This window comes from Mesoplodon mirus (genome assembly GCF_964341445.2).
Source record: "Mesoplodon mirus genome assembly, chromosome: 8".
NCBI lineage: Eukaryota > Metazoa > Chordata > Mammalia > Artiodactyla > Ziphiidae > Mesoplodon > Mesoplodon mirus.
In genome coordinates this window covers 39539568-39564151 of record NC_138984.1, presented here as the reverse complement: position 1 = coordinate 39564151, position 24584 = coordinate 39539568, and the positions used below count along the sequence as shown (strand labels likewise).

The following is a 24584-nucleotide window of genomic DNA, read 5'->3' as shown; positions in this document are numbered from 1 at the left end:
CTGCGTGAATAATGTTGGCACTGAAAGCTGCTCAGGACACAACATGAACAGGACGCAGTTAAATAGTTAAGAGTGCAACTGAAGAGACAAATGTGGAAGAAGATAAATTACAACACAGTGCGGGCTTCCCTGGTGGCGCAGTGGTTGAGAGTCCGCCTGCCGATGCAGGGGACACGGGTTCGTGCCCCGGTCTGGGAAGATCCCACATGCCGCGGAGCAGCTAGGCCCGTGAGCCATGGCCGCTGAGGCTGCGCGTCCGGAGCCTGTGCTGCGCAACGGGAGAGGCCACAACAGTGAGAGGCCCGCTTACCGCAAAAAAAAAAAAAAAAAATTACAACACAGTGCAATCAGCATTGAAACAGTGATGCGAAAAAGTTTCTAAGGAAGCAGGAAAACGGACTGATTGCTTGAAAGAGATGGGGGGGTGCATGAAAGAGTGGGTGGCTTCTGAATCCTGTCTAAAAGGATACACAGAAGTCAGCCAGGAAGAAAGGGGATGGGGACAGAGGCGCAACCTTCAAACACTGCACATGAAGCCCTTCATGGGAAAGACTGCGTCTGCATGTGCAATTCCCGCCTCCTATAATGACTCTTTTACCTTCTTGGTGAAGCCCGTTCTATACCCTTCCCATCCCCAAATCCATCTCAAGCATTAAACTGTTCCCCCTCCATGCTCTCATGGCCTCTGTAACATTGTTCTGAACACACTGCATCATGCACTCCACTAAACTCTGAGCTGATCCATGTTGTATCCTATTGCCTAGTGGCAGACAAATAGGAGGCTCGCAACAAATGTTTGAAGTTGGTGTGGCAGCTACCTCCTACGAAACAATTACCCTTGTATACATATCACAAGTGTTATCTTGTTCCATCTTCCTTGCAATTGTGTATAGTTGGTATTGTTCCCACTTTGTATATGAAGAAACAGAGGCTCAGAATGGTTAAAAAACTCCCAAGCACCAACTAAGTGACAGAGTCAGAATCTAAATCCATGTCTGTCTCACACCCCAATTCCAAAACCATCCTCTTATCCACACTAATCCTGATGCTGAGTTGATGGATCCAAGAGACTTGACCCAGTTCAAGTTTGTTTGTAATTAAGGCATTAGTGTGGTTCTCATAATGATTTTATGAACTACAGTAAATTGAGCAAATATGACCATCTATCGTATTTACTTGTTGTTTTATAAATTTTGATGTAAGAAAAGAAAAAATCAGGTTTTCTCAATGAGCAGATAAACACTAGGAGTTTGCAATTCATAACTGAAATAAAAAAATACAAATACAAATCAGTTTTTCTCACTGAGCATGCATACATTGAGAGTTTGCAATTCACAGTTGAAATAAAAAATACACACAGAAGGTGAAACTACAAGAACTCAGAGGAAGAATTCCTTAATGTCACCATTAAAACTGTGTTACAACACTCTGGCACTCATAACTTAAAACAGACTGAAGATCTGAGTTGTTCTATGCAGTTTCTCTGAAGTCCATATGAAGTGAAGTGAGTCTGTAGTTATTCAAAAATCCAACAATGTCATTCAGATTGTAGGAAACAACTGGCGGAAATTAATATAATGACTTTGATAGTTATCACAGCTCTATACCTCAAAGACTGCCTGGATAAGGCTGGTTTAAACTAAAGATATAAACAAATGGTACAAAATGAAATAGAGATCGTGTGAGAGCCCACAAAGGGGAAAACTCACTGGAGAAAACGAAGAGAAGATTTCAGACATACCTGACATCTTGTATCATTACCTGCATTAACCAGAAGAAAGAATTATTTGATTTGGTAAATCAACAAGGGTTTGAAGTTAAAATTTAAACTCCTCCTACTTGCTTCCATTTATTTTAGAATGCAACTTCGGGGGGTGGGGTGTGTGCGTGTGTGTGTGTGTGTGTGTTCTGCAAGAAAGTCAAACCCCATGTACTCTAGTTTTGCTGATTCAGATGTCTTTTCTTTTCATCCTTAAATTATTTACTCACTCAATAAATTGTTGCTTTAAGCCACTAAGTTTTGTGGTGGTTTGTTACGCAAAATATATAACCAGAACAATCCCTGTCTATGAAAGAAACACAATAATAATAATGACAATATGGAAGAAAGGGTTTAAAACAGGATGGAATTAAATGTCAACAATAAAAAAGAAGATGGGGAGGGAAGTGATTGTAGTGAATCTCTCCTAAGATCCTTGTACAGTTTGAGAGGTGCTTAAATATATTGATTCATTAAAACCTTTGTTAATTATATATGACATATATTTTAAGGATGACCACTAACAGACTAGAACTAGAATGTTCAACTGCCAAGCAAACAGATTGAAGAAGAAAGCGGAAGGTAGGGATGAGTTAAGAAAACACATCATTTCAACTGAAGGCATAAAAGTAGAACAAAAAAAATACCTATGAAAAAGCAGGCAATATATAGAAAACAAAATAAGATGTGGAAATAAATCCAAATATATGAAAAAATAATACCAAATGTAAAAACATTAAATGTACCAATTTTAAAAGATGGTCACACAGATTGGATAAAAATCATAAAGCTATAGATGATTTACAGCAGATGTATCTGAAGCAGTCAAAGAATGGCTGAAAGTAAATTGGTGGGAAAACATACATCAAGCAAAAACTAACCAAAGGAAGCTGATAGGGCAACTGATAACAGACAAACTGACTTTAAGAGAGATATCAAGATAAAAAGATGGCATTATACATGTTCTTTCTTTATTGATGTGCCCACTATCTAGTCCTTAGGAAAGTATGAAAAGCCAATTAAAAGAAACATTACAAAACCAGCATGTGTGGTAAGGATTATTTTGTATTTAGTAATGGGTTATATCAGAATGAAATATTTGTAAACCTCAGGCCAATGGTATTTTCACAAAATATTCACAGTTATTTAACATTTAATAATTATGGCACCTACATAAGCCTCCTTTAGGGAAAAATGACACAAATCGGCATGGGGGAAAAATCAAGTAGTATTTAGAGAATAACTGGATAGAAAATAAAAACCATGTCACTCTATGGAGAGAAGAATACCTATTTCAAGTATTGCTTTCAACCAGTATGTTAGGGGATAAAATATACTAAAGTGTCTTCAGTACACTGAGCTATACAATTTTTTGAAACCTACGTCATGTCCAGGGAAGCGTTCCATTACCATTCTGAACTCACGGACTCCTCTGCAAACCAAATCTTCAACATGCATAATAAAGGAAGATCCACCACCGTCTGAGACACCAATGCAATGCCGTGAATTCAGATTCCAGTAACTGCTATTGTGCATCCATAATGTTGGGTATTATCCTTGGTCCTGCCCTAGATGTGTCCTCTCATTCAGTCTTCTGAACACCTTGCAAAGTATATCCCAAAGTATGACACTTTCTAACCTCCAGCATCTATTCTTGCAGCGACTATGGAAGACCAGACATGTTGTTAGCAAGACACATCTACTATGGCAGAGATATTGACTGCTCACCAAATAGCCAAGGGCTTCTCCCAAGTTCCCAGTCCCCATGCAGTTAGGCAGATCACGAGACTAGTGCTGAATGAAGGACTCTGAGCAGAAATGAAATGTGTCACTTTGCGGACAAAGCATTTAAGAGCTGGTATAAAAGTCTCCAGCTCTCTCGTCCCTTGACACCTGCACAAAGAGGCCCTCCTGCCCAAAGAGGCCCTATGTTCCAGATGGTGTAATGACAAGATGGTTGAGACTTTGATAATCCAGTATGGCAAAAATCAAGAGATGGTAAGCCTGAGTCCCTAAAAGACAGTACAAAGCAAGCCCCCATGTTGGATACATAGCATTAGTAATAAATCATCTTTTGTCTGTTAAGCCACTAAGGATTCAGGAGTAGTTAATTACTGTAGCATAATCTGACCTATCCTAATACAACAAGGTAACAAACAGTCATTTAGAGTTAAGTTGTTCCAAAAAATAATTTCATTTCCAAAGCTACTATTTTCTAAGAGAATTTTTTTTTTAATTTAAAGACATGAGCTAAAACAACACTTCTTCGGCAGTAATCATGTAAAAATACCCCAAAAAAGAGTTTAAGAACAAATACTCTTAACTGTTTTTGACAGGTGTTCTGGAAACTAAATACCTAATACATAAATTATTTGTTCCATTTGACTGAATTTCAGATTAAACTGCAGCTTTCCTATCGCCTTGGAAAGCACGCTGGTTTCGAACCTACATAATACTCAACTTAGAACACTGCATTATTTAACATCATATTTTAAGTGCTTTGTATAATTCCTAGAGCTCAATTTCAATAGAATGGATTTTGTTTTCTGTAAGCAGAAGTAAGCCAGTATGTCACTTTAATCTGGAAATCCCTTCTTATGGACTCACTCAGTGGGTAAATTCGTGCTGCTGCTTTAGACTACCAAGGAGATGATTTCATGATTATTAACCGTAGCCAACATAATGATGATAGTTTACAGTCAGCAGGCCCTTACAATGAGCCCAGGTACGTTGCTAAGAGCACTGCATGCATTATCTCATTTAATTCTCATGATACTGGCACTTTCCTTAGTCTTTTTTTTTTTTTAAGATGAGAAACCTGAGGTTTAAAAAGATTACATAATTCTCCCAAGCTTGTAAGTAGATCTGCATTTACTAGTCTGTCTGACTCTAGAGCCTGTCCTCTTAATCACTGATAACCTCAGAATTTCTCAGAGTGTGCTGCATGTGACAATCCTGGGTGGCCCACAGACACAGTTATTACTAACTGCTAATGTATGTTAGGAAGAAACAGAGCTAACACAGCAAGCCTTTCCCAGACCTTATTGCTTAGAAAAAGGTCAGGGTACATAACCAGTTTGCTTTCTTTTAATCAGATGGTTTAAAGAAAAAGTTTAATAGCACAAGTGATAATCCCAATATTGCAAAAACCAAGAAAGTGCTGAGAAAATAACTAAAGGTTGAAAAACACTGGACTATATTTTTCAACACAGAGGGGAAAACATGAAGACTGGGACACAGGCCTCTTAAGTCCCAGCCTTGACTGACTCCAAGTAACTGTATGGTATCACCATTCTGGACCTTAGTTTTTTATCTATAAAACATCAGCTTAAATTTGGAGCTCAAAAACACATGATCCCAATGCCTTGGATAACTACTGCAACTTTATTTTACCATCCAAATGCAAAGAAGTATGAAAAATGTCATAATACATAAGCCAGGGTTTTTTTAAGACAGGGTCCAAGTTAAATTGTTCGGCCATCTATCTTTGAGGATACAATCAACACACAGAACTGAGAGGTATACTCAAAGAATGGTCCAGACAATGCTGGTAAATTATTTACCTGTTACCGGTCGATGACAAGATAAGAACCTTGATCCAGAATATGAAATACCTACATCAATAAGCACTTTATTTAGTTTAGATGATTTTTTAATAGCAAGATTTTCTCAATGAAGGAAGCTGTTATACTGATTTACATTCTGGAGAATGTATCTTATCGAGTTACAGATCAGTAACAAACAGTTCAGAGACCAGCACTGTGAGAAGCACAGGTGTACAGCACAGTGTAACCTTCTAATTTTCATAATGTGCATTTTCCCAGTTCTGTTCAGGTACCTGAAGTTGCCTGCACATAAGAAATGGCAAATTAAGCTTCTTGAAGTGTTTCTCTTTTGAACAGCCAGAAAAATAAGCACAAGATTAAAAGTTAAGGGGAATTAGATAGTGAGCCTGAAACAAATTTAATATTTTCTGCCTCCACTTTAAAAAGTGTCCACTTGGGCTTCCCTGGTGGCGCAGTGGTTGGGAGTCCACCTGCCGATGCAGGGGACACGGGTTCGTGCCCTGGTCTGGGAAGATCCCACATGCTGCGGAGCAGCTGGGCCCATGAGCCATGGCCGCTGAGCCTGCAGGTCTGGAGTCTGTGCTCCGCAATGGGAGAGGCCACAACAGTGAGAGGCCCGTGTACAGAAAAAAAAAAAAAAAAAAAATGCGGAGTGTGCCAATAAGCCACACCTCGCCAGGCCTATGTTCCACCCAAATCCTTCCCCTCTGGGACTTATTTCTATAGAGACCATCTCTCAGTTCCACAAATAAAATTAGACATTGCTAGGAAACAGTCCAGCTTCTCAGGACACAGCTGAAGAGGAGTGGCTGCTTCCTACTAACAGGTATAGAAACCTGAAGGTATTCCCACTCTATGTGCTTCTATGAAACCTATTTCACAGAGCCTGAGAGAGAACTTATTATGCATATTCCTCTTTAGTCATAACAGCCTTAAATTTAGGACATAACTTGGACCCCAACATTCTTTTCCCCATCTTAGCCCTGCATTTCCTCTTTTCTTTCAGGTCTTCTCCAAATGCATCATCTCACCTATCTTCCCTTCATAGGGCCCAAGAAAATTGTTTTGTACATTTTCAAATTACTAACTGCTCATTTGAAAGATTCTTCCCATCACGTCATTGATTCTATTAAGCTCTTGAAAATTTCTGCATGGCTTGGAGTTACAGTTTTCAAAATTTTTATGTCAAATTTTTGTTACTTCTTTTAAAAACAACTGAGTGGTTTTTACCTATATTAAAGCAGCCCAAGCCCTCACCCTGAAGCAGTAACTATGGAAGTAGCCCACTCACTCTTTAAAAGCAGTTGTGTTCCTCCTTTCCCCTTTCTCATCACAACAGCCACCCCAGTGACTCAGTTAGGAATGACTGCTGGTACAAGAAAGCCTCACTAATGATGACTTAAACAATGGTGAAGATTATTTTTCATATATAGCAAGAACTTTGGAGTTCCAGTCCAAGCTCTTTCTTTCTTCTCTGTAATTCTTGACTCTTAATTTTCTTGATTGATAACTTATGGTTGCTACATGGATGCCACAACTCAAGATATCACATCCTTTCTCCAGAGTCCCAAGTACAAGAGAAAGGGAGGTTTAAAGACTTTCTTCATGAGGCTCTGGTTTTTCATTAGAAAAGGAAGTTTCCCCAAAGTCTTTCCCTTACATATCACTGGCCAGAACTGGGTCACATGTGTACTCCCTGACTACTCACTAGTTGGACCACCACATCAGTTTAGACCCTTCCTGAGTCTGGAGAGGGCCTGCCTGCCCTGAGATCAAGGGCTTGCTGCCCACCCCCTGACCCCATAAGGAAGAAGGGATCAGGAGATGGCTGCCAGCTAAAGACCACAGTGCTGTCACCCGTCCCTCACTACGTGGGATGGCAAAGTCCCCACAGAAGTGAGGCTGTCTCCAGTCCAGAGGTCAGAACAGTCCATCCTAGCCCCAGAAAAGAAATGGATATCTCTGCTTAAACCAAGGTCTCTGTCGCTCACTTTGAGGTCCCAGAGAGCCAATCTTTCTTTTAAACACAGCTGTGGTTCTGCAACTACATAAATGAGCCATCCTTAGTGTTCTAGATGTTAGGACCTGTGCCTTTTAAAGCCATTAACTGTGGAAGACGTGTTAAAACCAACAGCATGCCTGAAAATACCACATACCTCATTCCACCTACATGATACTTTTATTTCTGAATTCTAGTCTCTGTGTTCATCCCATCCCCTTAAGAGGTCTGAGGGTGCCAATTTCTCACACCTTTTTCATGCTAAAACTATTAGAAAATACACTAAGAAGGAGACAAACATATGGGACTCAAACTATCATTTATTATTTATTCAGAGTTCTCTGGAAATGGCTAGATGCGGAAATTAAGTGGAACCTCTTACTGTCTACCCTAAATCAAAAGCAGGGGAGAAATTTCTGCTTCAGGCCACATTGCAGTAATTAGTTCCAGACTTGCCTTCCTAATGAAGCAACTGTAAAACTAGAAGGCAGTGGTTTTCTGACATTGCACAATAGATTAAAATCCCAAAGTGAAGGGAAACTTATAAGTTGACTCCATGACCACCCAGATCTCAGCTGGGGGACTATTTCCTGGCAGTTCTTATGAGCTAAGGAGGCAGCAATCAGAGTTTGGGTCAACTGAAATGGCTAGAATCTCCAGGCAAGGCACTGGAAAGGAAAGAGCTATGGGGGGATGAAGTTCACATGGGGATCCCCCATAAGCCCTTGGCTAAGGTCCGGGCTGCACATGTGCAGGGCGAGACTACCAAGGCTTCTTTCCAGAGAGCAGCTGCTACAGGACTGAGAGTGTAGTGGAGTTAAAGAAGTCAAGCAGTGCTGGAGAACACTGGAGTTACAGCTGAGCCAGAGAGAATGGTTAACATTCCAGGCATGCAGCTAAGACATCAGAAATGTCACTACTTAGGAATAAGTCCTAGAGTAAAGCCTAGTAGACATACTCTAACAAAGCCCCAAACCAAGCCCTAACGAAGTCCATAGAGGAAACCAAACTTGTAGGCTGAACACCATCAAGCTAGAAGTGCTGCATAACTACACTGGGCTTTCCATAGATCCATTCTAACCAAGTGTTAAATCATACGCAGTAAGCTCAAGGAAATAAATCTGCCAACTAGAATAAAAACTCACATTAAAATAAAAAGTATGCCACAGAACTCAGGATTTCTACAATACAGAATCCTCAATGTCCAGTGTAAAGTAAAAAATTGCTGAATATACAAAGAAACAGGAAACTGGGACTCACGGTCAAGAGAAAAACAGACAATAAAAACGGACCCTTAGGTGACCCCCAGAGATATTGGATTTAGCAGAGAATTTAAAGCAGTTGTATTCAAATCAATTCAAAGACCTGAACAAAGATATGGTCTGACAGACTTAAGACATAGGGACTCTCATAAGAGTAATTAAACCTATAAAAAGAGAAATCCATATTCTACCAATGAAAAGTCAAATAACTGAAATTTTAAAATCCATTGGATGGGCCTGACAGGAGAATGAAGATAAAAAAAGAAAAAGTTAGTGAACTTGAAGACAGGTAAGTAGAAATGGTTGAATTTGAATACCAAAGAGATTAAAGAACAATTAACCAGAGCCTCAGGATCTTGTAGAACAATATGAAATGATGTAACGAATGTGTAACTGATGTCTCAGAAAAACAAGAAGAAAGTGAAAATAGATAGAAAAAAATATCTGAAAATATAATGGCCAAAATTTTCACAGTTCTCATTAAAAACATTTACTTAAAAAACTCAAAGAATCCCAACCAGGATAAATAAAAAGAAAATCACACCGAGGTACATAATAGACAAACTGCTGAAAACCAAGATAAAGAAAAAACTGTTGAAAGTAGCCAAAAGGGAAAAAAAGAAACACATTTCATATAGGGAAGCAATAATACAATGAGGATACGTAAGAAAGGTACAGAAGCAGCTTGAGATAAACTAAAGAAGAATAGCACTTTTCAAAAGAGACTTATTTCCTAATTCTATTTTCCTAGCTATATCTTTGGACTAATTCCAGATTTAGGACTCTGGCCTATTCTCTAGAAAGTAAAATATAAGAACACCAAGATTTTGCGACTTTGGTCACTTGGGAATAAGGTAAACTTGGTTTTGGATCCCTTAGTTCCTTCACAATTAAATACAGACAGGGAAATAAAACAAGTGAGATAAAGAAACAGAAAGAAAGTTAGGGAAAAAAGTATGAAGTAATAGGAGTCAGTGTCGTAAGTGATTCTAGCATCTTACAGATTAAGTTATTCACACACAACAAAGAAACCATCCTATGTGAGAAAATAAAATTGATTATGTCCTAAAGAAATATCACATAAGAATCATTTAAGAAGACACAATATTCTATTTGTAGCCTCCTATTAAGCATTACAAAATCTCAAATGAGAAAAAAGGCAAAAAATTATGAGAAAAGAAAAAAGTTTTATGAAATCCTAAAGGGTGAAATTACACCAAAACCAAGAGTTACTTCTAAAGTCACATCAAAACTGTAAGATTCTTTTGTGAACATAATAGAGATCAGATATAAAAATGTAATTTTAAAATCATGAATCTTCCTCACTTTGAATGTACATTTAAACACACCTGAGGAAAATGATGAACTCTGAAGACTTTTCCTTCCTTTATTTATAATAAGAGGAAATAGAAAGATAAAAATTCATTGAATTTTTTTGTTTCTATTTCTTATACCTGGTATGATTAAACATTAAAAATTACATAAGTAAATACAAATCAATTTTATTTTAGTCAATATAAAATTCTCTGTCCAGAGAAACATAAAGTGTAATGGGTTTAACATTTTAATAAAATTTCAGCCAGGATATTACTTTGCCTCAACCAGGGTTTCTCAACGGTGGCATTGCTGACATGTGGGGACACATAATTCTTTGTTGGGAGAGGCTGTCCTGTGCATTGCAGGACATTTAGCAGCATCACTGATCTCCCATTCCCCTACCCACTTGTGCCAACCAAAAATGTCACGAGACATTGCCAAATGTCCCATAGAGCAGGGGTCCCCAACCCCCGCGCCATGGACCAGCGCTGGTCCACGGCCTGTTAGGAACCAGGCCACAGAGCAGAAGGTGACCAGCAGCAAGCGAGCAAAGCTTCATCTGCCGCTCCCCATCGTTTGCATTACAGCCTGAACCATTCCCCCCATAGCTCATATTACTGCTGGATCCACTCCCGCAACACCCGCCCACACCACCCCCCTCCCCCCCATCCATGGAAAACTTGTCTTCCACGAAACCGGTCCCTGGTACCAAAAAGGTTGGGGACCGCTGTTCTAGAGGAAGTGGGCAAAATCGCCCCTGGCAGAGAAGCACTGCATAAACCAGTCTTCCCCCGGCAACCAATCTAGTCACTAAAAAAAAAAAAAAAAAGAAAGTCGCCTGACTTACAGTATACATTGAAAGCAGCAATGTCTTTCTGATAAAATATCTGTTGTTGTTAAATTTTTAAAAGAATTCCCTTCATTCAGTGAATATGTTCTCCAGCTTTGGGGAATGTTAGATTTTATTATCAGAGTTGATTTAGATTTTCTTTATGATTGGTTAGTAGGTTTTGATTTTTGCTTTTAATTAAAGTAGATACTTATACTTTCTGGAATGTGCTATCAATCATGCACTCACCTATGAATAACAGATGCAAATCAGCTAGACAGAGTTAGGACACTTTCATTAAAACAAATAGTAACCTATTTCTAAGTCATTTGTTAGGAGAATATGACACTTTCTTTACCTAATTGATCTAGGACACATCAAGGAATTTTGAAATAAAAAGATACATTAGACTACAAGTTGTTCTTAATGTAATTCAACCTTCTGAAACAGCACATTTTTTCCTATCAGTTATCTAAATCTAAACATCCTTCTCATCGGTTTAAAAATACTAGTAAATGTTAATTGCCACCTCTTTCCAAAATGCAGTTATTGATTAAGGGCAAAGTGAAGTTTTAAAAAGAAAATACTGCAGGTTCTGACATTTAATTAAGGTAGAGAGATAACCACAGTATTCCTATCAGCAAAAGGTATGTATAATTGTTGACTGCCCCCCCCCAAAGAAGAAGAAAAAGTTCCTAGGATCTGGCTGCTTTAAATTATGTGTGTGAATTTCTTCCCAGGAGAAAACACAGAATAGTATAATGTCAGAGTGAAATGTATGCTCAGGTCACAAGCAAGTCCATTTCATTTGACTCACCTATGTGATAAAGGCCAATCCAATCACTGGGGTCCACCTCCTCTTTAATGTCCCAGAAGATGATGAGGTTCTGAGCTTGCCCCAGCGTGTACTCATACATGCTGGCGGTCAGGCTGGAGCGGCTCTCAGAAGTCACCAGATCGGTGTCGCTGTTGGCCCGCTGTAGAGTCATATTCTCGGGCATGGAGCTCTGGGCGGCCAGGCTCTGGAGGTTCTCTGGACTCAGTGTGTACCGCATCTGGGGATTTCGACGCCTCACAAAAAGCAGGTGCTCCCGGGCTGAGCTAGCCATGCCGTCTGCCTCTCTGAGGGTGGCTTTCTACAAAGCTGTGAGAGACAAACAAGCACAAAGCATCAGTGCTACAATGCAAGGAATTAAGTTTAAGCTTCCCAGATAAAAAGACTTTATGAGTGTTTGTTAAAGCTTAACCATGCAATAATCTCCTGCTGTCAAAATAAAACCTATTATTCTACTGTCAACGGATGACTGTCAGAAACAACTTCTACAGACTGAGGTCACAAGACAGCAAAGGCCATCAAACACCTGTGGCCCTCAATTTCACTGGGCACAGCTTCCTCAGAGCAATTAAGGAGGGGACTTCCCTAACCGTCCCTTTTATGGCTATTCTTTCTCCTTCAGAAATGGCATCCTCCTCTCCTTCACATATTCATTTGCTGATGCAATTAAATTTTAAAATAGCAAGACAGAAAATTTTGAGACATGTTCAACAGAGTTGAAATATACTAATGAGGACAAGTTCTATTTCCTTCCCATAGGAATGAAACTCACTAAACCCTTTTTCAGGAGCTTGCTCAAATGTTACCTCCTCACTTAAATAGAGTTGGCCATCCTATTTAAAACTGCAACAGCCAAGCATTTTCCATCCCTCCTTCCTGGCTTTACTTTTCTCAAAAGCAATTATTCTGATCTGATGTACCACCACATAGTACCATGCACTTATTTATTTGGTTACTGTGTACTTTCACCCACAAGAATGTAAGCTTGGGGAAAGAACACTCTTCAATAAAAGGTGACTGGAAAAATTGGGCAACCATGTGCAAAAGAATGAAACTGGACCACTGTCTTACACCATACACAAAAATCAACTGAAAATGGCTTAAAAACTTGAAATAAAGCTCTGAGAAGAAAACACAGACCAAAAATTCTTTGACATAAATCATAGCCATATTTTTTTGGTTCTGTCTCCTAAGGCAAAGGAAACAAAAGCAAAAATAAACAAATGGGATCTAACTAAACTTAAAAGCTTTTGCACAGCAAAGGAAATCACTGAGGAAACAAAAAGACAACCTAATGAATAGAAGAAAATATTTGTAAATGATATGACTGATAAGGGGTTAATACCCAAAATATATAAACAGCTCATACAACTCAGTATCAAAAAAACCCAAACAACCCAATTAAAATATGGGCAGAAGACCTAAACAGACATTTTCCCAAACAAAACATACAGATGACCAACAGGCACATGAAAAAATGCTCAACATCGCTAATCATCGGAGAAATGCAAATCAAAACCACAATGAGGTATTGCCTCACACCTGTCAGAATGGCTTTTATCAAAAAGAAAACAGATAACAAATGTTGGCAAGAATGTGGAGAAAAGGAAACCCTCCTGCACTGTTGGTGGGAATGTAAATCGGTACAGCCACTATGGAAAACAGTATGGAGGTTCCTTAAAAAACTAAAAATAGAACCAACCACCATGTGATACAGCAATTCCACTTCTGGGCATATATCCAAAAGAAGTGAAAACAGGATATCAAAGAGGCATCTACACTCCCATGTTCATTGCCGCATTATTCACAATAGCCAAAATATGTAAACAACCTAAGTGTCCATCAATGAATAAATGGATAAAGAAGATGCAATACATATACATACGATGGAGTATTTTCCAGCCATGAGAATAAAGGAAATCCTGCTCTTTGCAACAACACGGATGAACACTGAAACATCATGCTAAGTGAAATAAGTCAGGGAAAGACACATACTGTATTATCTCACTTATATGTGGAATCTAAGAAAAAAGTCAAACTCTTAGAAACAGAGAGTAGAAGAGTGGTTGCCAGGGGCTGCGGGATGGGGGGTAATGGGAAGGTTGGTGAAAGGCTACAAACTCTAAATTTTCAGATGAATAAGGCCTGAGGAACTAATGTAAAACATAAATGACTACAGTTGATAACACCATATTATATACTTGAAATTTGCTGAGAGTAGAATTTAAATGTTCTCATCAAAAAAAAAAAGTGAGGTGATAGATGTGTTCATTAACTAGATGGTGGGAATCCTTGCACAACGTATATGTACATCAAATCACCACAATATAAACTTTAAATATCTTACAGTAGTATCAATTATACCTCAATAAAGCTGAAAAAAAAAAAGAATGTAAGCTTCACAAGTGCATCTGTTTTGTTCACTATCTTATCCCCAGTGTTTCCAACAGTGCCTGGTACACAGTAGGTGTCGATAAATGTTGAATGAAAAGATCACTGAACAGTGAGCATCCTTCTGCTAGATACTCCTTAAGCTCCTAGGAGATACTCCCTACTGTCTCCTAGATACTCCTTACACCTTGAGTCCCTTTGCTGGGCCTGCCCTTTGCCAAACCTATTTCTGCCATCTAGACCCATAGTAAGCTATTTCTTTTGGCTCCCACTTGGCCTCCATCTAAAGGAACAAAGCTTTTCCTGTTCAAACTTAGATCCAGTCCCCCTTTGGTCCACTATGAGTCTGGTCCTAAGATATCCATTTTCTTCTCCATGGCCAGACTCTGACAGATTCTTTCTAAGACCTCTGTACTTTACTCTAGGACATTTGAGGTTCCATCTGCCAGTGCCTTTCCTGTCTGTCCATGGATTCACACTCCCTCACCCAGAACCCACAGGCTCTACACAGAATGAATCTGGCTTTCCTCTCACTACCCCTTTCAGGACTACATCATTCACTAATAGGTTTGTGGATTTAACATTTACTCTGCATCCCTAGTATGTGCTGCCCTCTTTAATATACTACATCTTTTCAAAAGGCCACTCCTGCAAGGTGTCCTAGAATGTGAGCATAAACTTTCATGGAAAAAAAAAAAAACTAACCTTGGGCTGAATATTTACATTATAACTAATAATCTTGGATACCAAGTCGGAGGTAAGTAAAGAGGAGGGTTCCCTAATTTCTCCCATCCCCTCATCCATTTCACAAACACTTGGGTGAAGGGGACATTCTACCATTGCTAAGGTCATAGTACTTGCAAATGTATCTATTCAATTAATTTCTGTCATAAAGTTGATCTCGTATTTTTAGCACTATCCCTTGAACTAAAAAATCACTGGGATTGGTGGCCAAGATGTCCTGTGTAAAAAGGACAGAAATAAAATCAACAGAGAAACTTAATACTCCTCTTCATAAATTTAGCACTTGCTTCCTTATGTGGTATATGGTAACTCTGACATCATATAACCCATAACTGTTAAACAACCTCAAATCCATGAAGTCTAAAATTCAGGTCAACCTCTAATCTCAAGGTTTCATGAAATTTTCATTTTAGTGGATTTTGACAGGCCGTTCTTTTGTCTATAAACCCAGAATGAGCCCAGCACCACATCAGCTTCAGCAAGCACTGTAAATAATTAACTCCTAACATGTTGTAGTCAAATAGAAAATGCAGGCTGGACATAACTAAGCCACTTCCCTGAAAGAAAGAAATAGACCAGAATCTTTACAGCTTTAAGCCACAGCAAAAGAACAACTGAAAATCACTCTGCTCTAGAAAAAAGGGGAAAAACAGGGATGTACACCAAAATTGTTTTATTTTTTTAATGACCTCCATTTAATCAGAGAGATAGGTAAACACAGTGGATAAGAGAATAAGCTCCAAAGTCTGATTTCTGGGTTTCAGTCATATTTCTACTATTAAGTTGCTCTGTGATCTTGGCCAATTTATTTTAACTCTGTGTGCCTTCATCTTCCCATCTATAAAGTAGGGACATAATAACACCTGGTTCATAGAATTTTGGAGAGAACTAAATGAATCAGTATAGGTACAGCATTTAGAACAGTGCCTGGCATATAATAAGTGCTCAATCATGTTTAGCTATTAATATTATTATGTGACTACATTCTACTTTAATTATATAATGTAGAACTGGTTTTAATCCCCTTGACCCCCCCACTTATTGGGAGAGTAGGCTATCAGTATCTGCCATTATTCAAAGCACAATCCCAAATACAGAAAGAAAAAAAAAAAGAAAGAGCCTGGTAGGCATGAGGAAGAGCTATCCTGAAGCCCAAGCCTTAATGGCATAACAGTGGCCTGACAAGGGCCATTCTCTGGTCCTCTAGCCAGAGATAAGGGTTGGAATTTGACTTTCTCACCATTATTGGGTTCATTCATTCATTCATGCATTCAAGAAAATTTTATCGAGCACCTCCCTTGTGAAAGGGAGACACGCAACAGACAGGTCAAAAAACAAGACAGAAATGTGCAAATTTGCTAGTTTAACTGAACCCTGCAAAAAAAACATATGGAGCATCTATTAGTACACGTCTGGCATAAAGCTACAAAGTATACTAAACAGAAAAGGGAGTAAGGTTTTCTTTCAGAGTCTTTCTTTTCTTTCCCTAAGGCATGTAATTTACTCTATAGGAACTTGACTGGGGTGGGGGGAAGACAAATACACATATGAAAGAATTCAATCCTGTACTACTGACACTTCATGTATATGTACAATTTGTCCCCACAAGTATGTGATGGAGATAATAAATGCTCATGAGGCATCAGGAAGTGATAGTAATATGTATAAAGTGTTTTACATTTTTCAAAGCATTTTCACCTCTATCATCTCAAGTGAGACCCAGAATATTATGAATTAAATTTGAGAGATGCCACCACCTCTGTTTTCAGATGAGAAAACTGAGGATCTGTGAGGCAAAAGGTTAGCTGAAGGAGATAAAAACACTTCGGAAGTGGTTATATATTTGAGGTAAGTCTTAAAGGATTAGAGGAAAAGAAGAAATATATGAAGAAATGAATGCATTCTAATTGGAAGGATGGATATGGAGAAGCAACCAAGGATGAGAATATGAGAGGGAAGAAACAAAATAGAAAACAGAGGCTCTGCAGAACCCTGGGAAAATGATGGGAATCCTCCAAAGAAACCAAGCAGAAGCCCAGGGAGAGAGGCGGGTCTTAATACTGCCACTGAAGACATATGGTGAGCCCAGACCTGACTCAAAACATACTGATGCCCCATAAGGTTAAACCCACCCAAGGTGGCAGAGCTGGTAAGTGACAAGGGTAATAATCAAGGTAAAATAGGAGAGAGAGAAACACACAGACACACAAAAGAGAGAGAGAGAGAGAGAGACAGGAAGGGGGAAGAGGGAAGGGAAGAGGGGAGAAGGTGGGGAGGGGAGAAAGGGAGGGAGAGGGAGAGAAACATGTCTTGAAAGTCAAGGAGAGATTCTGAGGGGAGAAAGGGAGGGAGAGAAACATGTCTTGAAAGTCAAGGAGAGATTCCGAGGGAGAGCCTCAAATGTTGCAACTAATGACTGAAAAGTTACCATAGCATCTGAAAACTAGGAGGACATCCTTGGCCTTAGGAAAACCTTTTACATGGAGTGGTACAAGTGGTAAAAGCCAGACTGTTGAGGTTTGAGGAAGGAGGCTGGAAAGGTAAATGGAGGTAAAGAGTACAAACTCTTCTTCAAAAGGCTGGGCTGTAAAGGGAAGGAGAGCACGTGGTAGAGGGTGATGTGTACTGAGACAAGGTTGGGTGTGTTTGCTTGTTGTTTTTCAGCTTGAGAGAGACTTTTGCATGTTTATAATACTAGCATAGTCACTAAAAGCTCAGGAAATATCTGTTGAATGAATGAATAAATGAAAATTGAGAGGAAGAGCCAGTGAAGAAGAGAGGCTGAAGATGTAGGAAAGAGAGGAGATACATGATGGAGCAAGATGACTGAGGAGGAACAAAAGCTAGAATACAAAGGACAGGAAGAGGATCAGTCTAAACCAGCACTGCCCAATAGAAATATGATACAACCCACTTATGTAATTTTTTTTTTTTTTTTTTTTTTGCGGCACGCGGGTCTTTCACTGTTGTGGCCTCTCCCGTTGCGGAGCACAGGCTCCAGACGCACAGGCTCAGCGGCCATGGCTCACGGGCCCAGCCGCTCCGCGGCATGTGGGATCTTCCCGGACCGGGGCACGAACCCATGTCCCCTGCATCGGCAGGCGGACTCTCAACCACTGCGCCACCAGGGAAGCCCCACTTATGTAATTTTAAACTTTCTAGGAGCCACATTAAAAAACATTAAAAAAATGAACATTTTAATCATAACATATTTCATTTAACTCAATATATCCAAACTATTATTTCAATGTTAATATAAATAATTATTAACGAGATATTTTGCATTCTTTTTTTTTTTTTTTTTGTACTAAGGTGTTTAAAGCCAACACATATTCTATACTTAAAGCACATTTCAGTTCAAACTAACCACATCTCAAGAGCTTGAGAGCTTCATGTGGCAGGTGGCTCCTGGTCTGGACAGTACAGATCTAAACCACAGGAGTGCTCCCAGCTTCCAAGACAATCTGCTTCCTTTTCAACTTTATCCCACCAGAAAGGCCCTCAATGTAGCTAAGAGGAAAACATCATTAACTAGCTGACAATAATGTGTGAGTAACCAAGAATTCCTTAATCCTTCCCAGGGGTTCTTTCCATGCATTTTAGCATGAAGATGCTTTTTTTCATTATAGTTTGTTACAAGATACTAAATATAGTTCCCTGTGCAATACAGTAAATCACTGTTGTTTATTTTATATATGGTAGTATTCATCTGTTAATCCCATACTCCCAATTTATCCCTCCACCTCCTTCCCCTTGGGTAACCATAAATTTGTTTTCTATGTCTGTAAGTCTGTTTCTGTTTTGTAAATAAGTCCATTTATACTATTTTTTAGATTCCACATAAAAGTGATATCATATAATATTTGTCTTTTTCATGAAGATGCTTTTTGAGCCAAATCTCTACTTGTTATATGAAGACACCCAGTCTGGGGTAGAGAATTTTCTGGGGATGGATTTGAGGATGGGGAGGGTAACAAGTCCCAGAAACTCTTTTGGTATCTTTTATCTTCTTTTCTTCAACCCTGAAACTACACAGTCTTCAAAAGCAGGAACAGTGCTCCAGTGGAGCTTACGTATAACAGGGGAAGAGATGAAGTGGGGAAGTGATCAGGTTATCTGTATATTTCTCTAGCAAACACTCACATGGCACTTACTCTTTCTAAGTGATTTACAAATATATACAGGTTACTTCTAAGTCTTCTGTGTTTACCTAAATAACTGCATGTACTTAAACTTCACCCTGTCTCAATATATTCAGCTATTAAACGGAGGTAACTTTAATGTAACATGCAAGACCATTTGCAAGGATTAGGAAAATCGTAAGTGAAAGTTATTTTGTTATTTTTTAAAGTAACTACTGTTATTTTAATAAACAAATAATATAGTTCTGAATTAATTAATGCAATTAATGCCTGGGGTAGCTCTCCAGGCCTAAGAGTCTGGGGAGAGGAACTAAGACTTAGAAGACAGTTAACAGAAATCAAATGCTAAAGACCATCTTTACACATGAAAACTCACTGTGAACTCTGCCTAGTGTTGGATGACCCCATACTGAGGAATGAAAGGGAAAACAGTTCATGCTCCCCTACCTTCCTATTCAACATGGCTCCTGGCTCCCAGAGCCCAGAAATCAGCTACATTAGGATACACAGGCCTTCAAGTTATAGCTTAGGAACTCATCCACAGCTCTTAAAGAATTGTTTCCACATAAAAAAAAAATTAATTCCAACTTCCAAACCACCCCACTTTAAAGGAACTTTTAGAGCCTACCACTCACAAGCCGGTCACTGCATGTAGTGAGATGTGAGACTAGAGAGGAAGAGAAGATTAGAAGAAACTTGGGCACAGAATGTGCAGTAATTCACTTGGAACCTCACCAGTGAGCAGGGAGCCATTCCAGGCTCTTGAGTAGAAGAGTCAAAATATGAAATTTAAGCATGGGAAACTTAATCTGAAAGCTCACGTGGGGCTGACTGTAACAGGAGTAAACAGAGGTGGGGGAAACAGAAGCTAACTGATTAGTTAAGACATCCGGCACTGAGTGCTGAAGAGCGGATTCAGCAGCACAGGAAGGAAGTATATCAATCAGGAACATTTCAAAGAAAGAACACGAGGACTCGGTGGCATATTGAACACAGGGGATAAAAGTGAGGAAGAAATTAAGACTCAATTCTGGATTTTCAATCTATGTGACAACAGAATCCCAGAAACATTAATGAGGCTGAGAAAATCAATACTACTTTGGGTGAGTTTAAAATAAATGCAATGTATCCAAGTAACTATATCCCAAAGACTCTCGCGAAGGTGGACCCCAATTGCTGGTTATTATGAGGCCAGGGATAAAACAAATACTCAAATGCAAGCTTCTGCTTACTAATGGGCTTAGAATTTATTAGTTAAAATTGACTATGCCGGGCTTCCCTGGTGGCGCAGTGGTTGAGAGTCCGCCTGCCGATGCAGGGGACACGGGTTCGTGCCCCTATCCCGGAAGATCCCACATGCCGCGCAGCGGCTGGGCCCGCGAGCCATGGCCGCGGAGCCTGTGTGTCCGGAGCCTGTGCTCCGCGACGGGAGAGGCCACAGCAGTGAGAGGCCCGCGTACAGCAAAAAAAAAAAAAAAAAAAAAAAAAAAAATTGACTATGCCAATGTATCTCTAAAAGGCTCAACTCAGTGTTGAAAAAACCTCACTCAGATGTTTTACTTTACATAACTTAGATCAATGGAAAAGAAGTAAAATCAGAATGCTGAGATTACAATGAGAGACTATTTCCAAAACTGCTTTGGAAAACTTCATTTTTCCCTCACAACATAAGTAATGTATTTTTTAAGAGTTCATGTTTCCGTAATAAATAAGATCAAACCCCATGCAAAAATGAATTTGCAAAGTTGCATAAAAACTTTAACAATCAAGCCACTCTATCTTCAGCTAAAATTTGAGTTTATAACTACCTTATTCAATGCAATGTTCTCACATGGGAAAATGAGGGCTACTCCAACAACAAGGAACGACTGCTTCACATTTTCTACTGATGTCTAAGAATTCTTCCCTTGTGTCCTGGTTTCATATCTATGCCTTCTGCAATAAGAAAGGCAAATTTTCTTCAGAATAGTATCTATGTTCTTCTGAAAACCTCTAGTAGACAAAGCTGATGGTAAGGGAAACTGATTAATACTCACCAAATTTATTAAAAAGAAAGCTAGTCCTTTAAAGCTCCTTAAACGATCCACCCACGGTAAGCCTCTGCTGAGGCTATACGTCCCATTCCCAAAGGACACAATTTAACACTATGTAGCACTCCTTTAAAAAAAAAAAAAAAAAAAAACCTCCCACTTCTAATTATGATTAGATCTGTACTAACCTGCTCTCTCAGGTAACAGACATCTGCTTAAATGACAACCAAAAACAAAATCACTTTTCCTCCAGAGGTCAAGAGAGATATAATAACTAAGCAAATTGCAAAATGCTTTAGTATACAATTTCATTTCCAAAAGCAGCAGATTGTGTTTAGAAGATACAGACAGAAGCAGATGACAAATACATTAAACAAGTGTTTTTCTTTAAAATATTTTTGCTAAGTAATCTGGGGAGGTGAAACCTCACCTGAAGGGCAAGTACTGAAAACATTCATTATGAAAAGATTTGTATAGACTGGAAATGCACCCTCATATTTTAATTTCCTAGATTGGACATTGAAAAATAAAACCAATAACAATAACTAACATCCTTGTTTAACCCTTCAAATTCCCCCCAAAAAACCACATGCATACACACACATGCACATACCTGTTCAACTACACTGTACTTCAAACTCCATTTTGTGTTTTACTATATAAATGAGGAAAGCAAAGGCGGGATTATATTTATGTCTAGAGACACTAAAGAAAACATAGTATGCCTGCAATAAGCAGAGATGTGAGACCTCTGGGAAGAGAAAGCAGCGAGCCATCAGACCCCGCAAGCCAGCTGTCACCTGAGATGAATAAAGCTATCACCAAATTCTCAACTAAGACCCCTTCCCAGTGGCTTTTCACGGTGCCTTCTTGCTAAGAGAAAGCATACTCATTACTCACGGTTTATCATACATAATCACAGCCCAATGCTTAGCTTACTCGGCAAGAGTGTGCTAGGAAAATGATTAAGATCAGAAAAATCCTTCCTATTCGATCTACCAATAAATGATTTCAGGGCATTCAACAGAGAGCCTGCAGTGACTGAAGCTGCCCCTCACTTCCTCTTTCCGGGTGGAAAAGTATCAGAAAATGCAATTTTCCCTCCAGCCTGCTGCCCTTTAGGAAAAGGCTCTTCTCCCCACAATTTTCTCAAATGATATGTTATGATCCACAACATAATAATAGCCCACCTGTAAATTTGTAAAAGGGATGGACACAAATAGAAAGAATTTTAAGTTCCAAAAGTTGTTCATTTTAAAGACTGAGTCCAACAAAGCTTTCAAGCTGTTGATTAGCTTGAATCATATTTGACTGAATATGCAGCCAGACAAATATGAGAAAATAATAAAGATTTGGTTTAACTCTTCTGAATTCTTTAAACATGATAAGGCTTTTAATTCAATTACTTAATTAAACTTTTCTTTTGCAGATGTGAATAGATAATTCACAAAAGGAAAAATTTAAATCACTAATAATTATATGTTAAAAATTAAAACAAAAATTAGATATAATTTTCTATGCACCAAAATATCAACTCTGAAAAATAACAGTACTCAGAAGTGAAGGTGCAGTGAGACAGAAACTCATGCTGCTGACAGAATGGTTTTGCAAAGCTCACTGGGCATGCCCTTGGAGAAGAAAAGGCATCTAGACCAAAACTGAAGGCAGTGGGGGACAAGTGAGTCCTCAAAAGAAGCAAGTGAGTTGTTACTAGAAGAGGAAATGAATGCTGGACAAAAATAAAGGAAAAAGAAACAATGGCAGACTCTTATACATGTAATTAGAGAAGAATTTAGGATAGAGAGTGTGGGAAGAATCAAGACAACATCTTTATCTCAACAGTCAAGGAGAGAACGTAATGGGCCCTCACTGGAATGATATTCATTGACATAGATACCAATTTTTAAAAAATTGATCTACACTCTTAAAATGCTATTAAATTAAGAACAGCAAAACCATTTCAAGAATCATTTTTAAACAATATCCCAGATATGGAAATCAAAACTTCGTATATTTTCAATACCTGTTTAAAATTCCAACATATTTTTCAGTAAATACACATGAAGTTCCATGATCTGTCCAAGGATTGATAAAAAGAAACAAAAAAACTCTTTTATATCGAGCACTTTTGGTGGTTTCCTTGCCTAGCAACAAATAGTGATGGTTTGTGCAGGAGAAGTAGAATTGACTCATTCTAGAGTCATCTCTTTTCAAAGATATTCAACTTTTACTCCCTGTACAGCCTTAGGGGAAAAGATGTCTTTTTTCTCTTGTGTGGAACACATCCCAAGACATTAACTTCTGCTAAAGCTGAAGATAATTACCAATTGTTGGTAAATGGAATTCAGATATTTAAGAACTCTGCATTACTTTGAGGTGGTTGGAGCACATTTGTGTGGAAAAGTCTTTCTTGCAAAGCAAACCGCATAAGCTTCTAGCTGTGGATTGTCAAAAGCTTCTAAAAAAGATGACTAACTGTATTTATATACAATTGCTTATTCCATAAAACACCAGAGGTTATAACTACAAACGCTACTAATTGTGGCCTGTACTCTATACCCCACAGAACACTCCCCTCTTTTCTATTCCCGTTGCCACAACGGCACTAAGTCAAATCCACATCATATCATGTCTAGGCCATCACTTCTTTATTATTTATTTATTTATTTGGCTGCACTGGGTCTTAGCTGTGGCACACGGGATCTTTGTTGCAGACTGAGGGATCTTTAGTTGCAGCGTGTGGGATCTTTTTTTTTTTTTTTTTTTTAAGTCGCAGCATGCAGGATCTTTCAGTTGCAGCATGCAGGATCTAGTTCCCTGACCAGGGATCGAACCCGGACCCTGTGCACTGGGAGCATGGAGTCTTAACCACTGGACCACCAGGGAAGTCCCAGGCCATCACTTCTTAAAAGGCCTCCCTGATCCTTGTGTTTTCCCCCAGACAACCCATCTACTCTCTCCGTATAGCACTTTTTCAATGACGACGCTCCCAATCAAGTAAAATACATAATTAAAGGGCCACGATGATAGTGAACAAAGGGGCAGGGGTGGGACCTGGTTTAGGCAGGGTGAGTAGGCAGGCTTCTCACAGGTAGTGACATATAAATTGATTAAGTTGAGACCTGAAGTTAGCAGGCAGTTGCATAGTCCAGGTGAAAGGTGAAGATGGCATGGATTTGCATGGTGGTTCTGGGGGTCAGGGTGGTTTTTTAGTGTATTTCTTTATACTTCCTTAAACAAACCCAAAGTTCTATACAAACTTTCTCAATAGAAGGTTATCTATCTGCTCCCCATGAAAATGCTTAGCACGCCCAGCATTGCTCATGCCATCCTCTCTACTTCCTGCACCTACTCCACCTTCAAGGTTTAACAACCACTCTTCTTGAAGAACAGCCAGCCAGAGGCAACATTCCCATGACTGAATTCCAGTGGCCTTTTTGATATCATTCATATCACGTGTAATTCACAATGCTTTAGAGTCTAATTATAAAGATTCGTGTCTTCTCTTGCCAGACTATAAACTCTTTGAGAAAATTACTGTTTCTCTTATATGTTATATTCTCCATAAAATAGTAAGTTTTTGGTAAATATTTTTCAAATAAATGAATGGATGGGGTTGACTCCTACTAATCAGAAAATAAGAATGTAAAAGGACTAAATCAACAGTATGAATACATGTTCCATTTTCTTTAGAATTAGCCACATTAGCC

The 24584-nt window shown here is 38.9% G+C and overlaps 1 protein-coding gene across 8 annotated transcripts in view; it reads right to left on the bottom strand.

The window, feature by feature from the left end:
• HECW2 (HECT, C2 and WW domain containing E3 ubiquitin protein ligase 2) overlaps positions 1-24584 on the bottom strand; it is a 415178-nt gene that overhangs the window by 237177 nt on the left and 153417 nt on the right. For all 8 annotated transcript variants that reach the window (XM_082629938.1, XM_082629942.1, XM_082629944.1 and 5 more), the window contains one exon: positions 11550-11876. In XM_082629938.1, the coding sequence (XP_082486064.1) occupies positions 11550-11841 (292 nt within the window). In that variant the 5' untranslated portion in view covers positions 11842-11876. The remainder of the gene's footprint in view (positions 1-11549; positions 11877-24584) is intronic.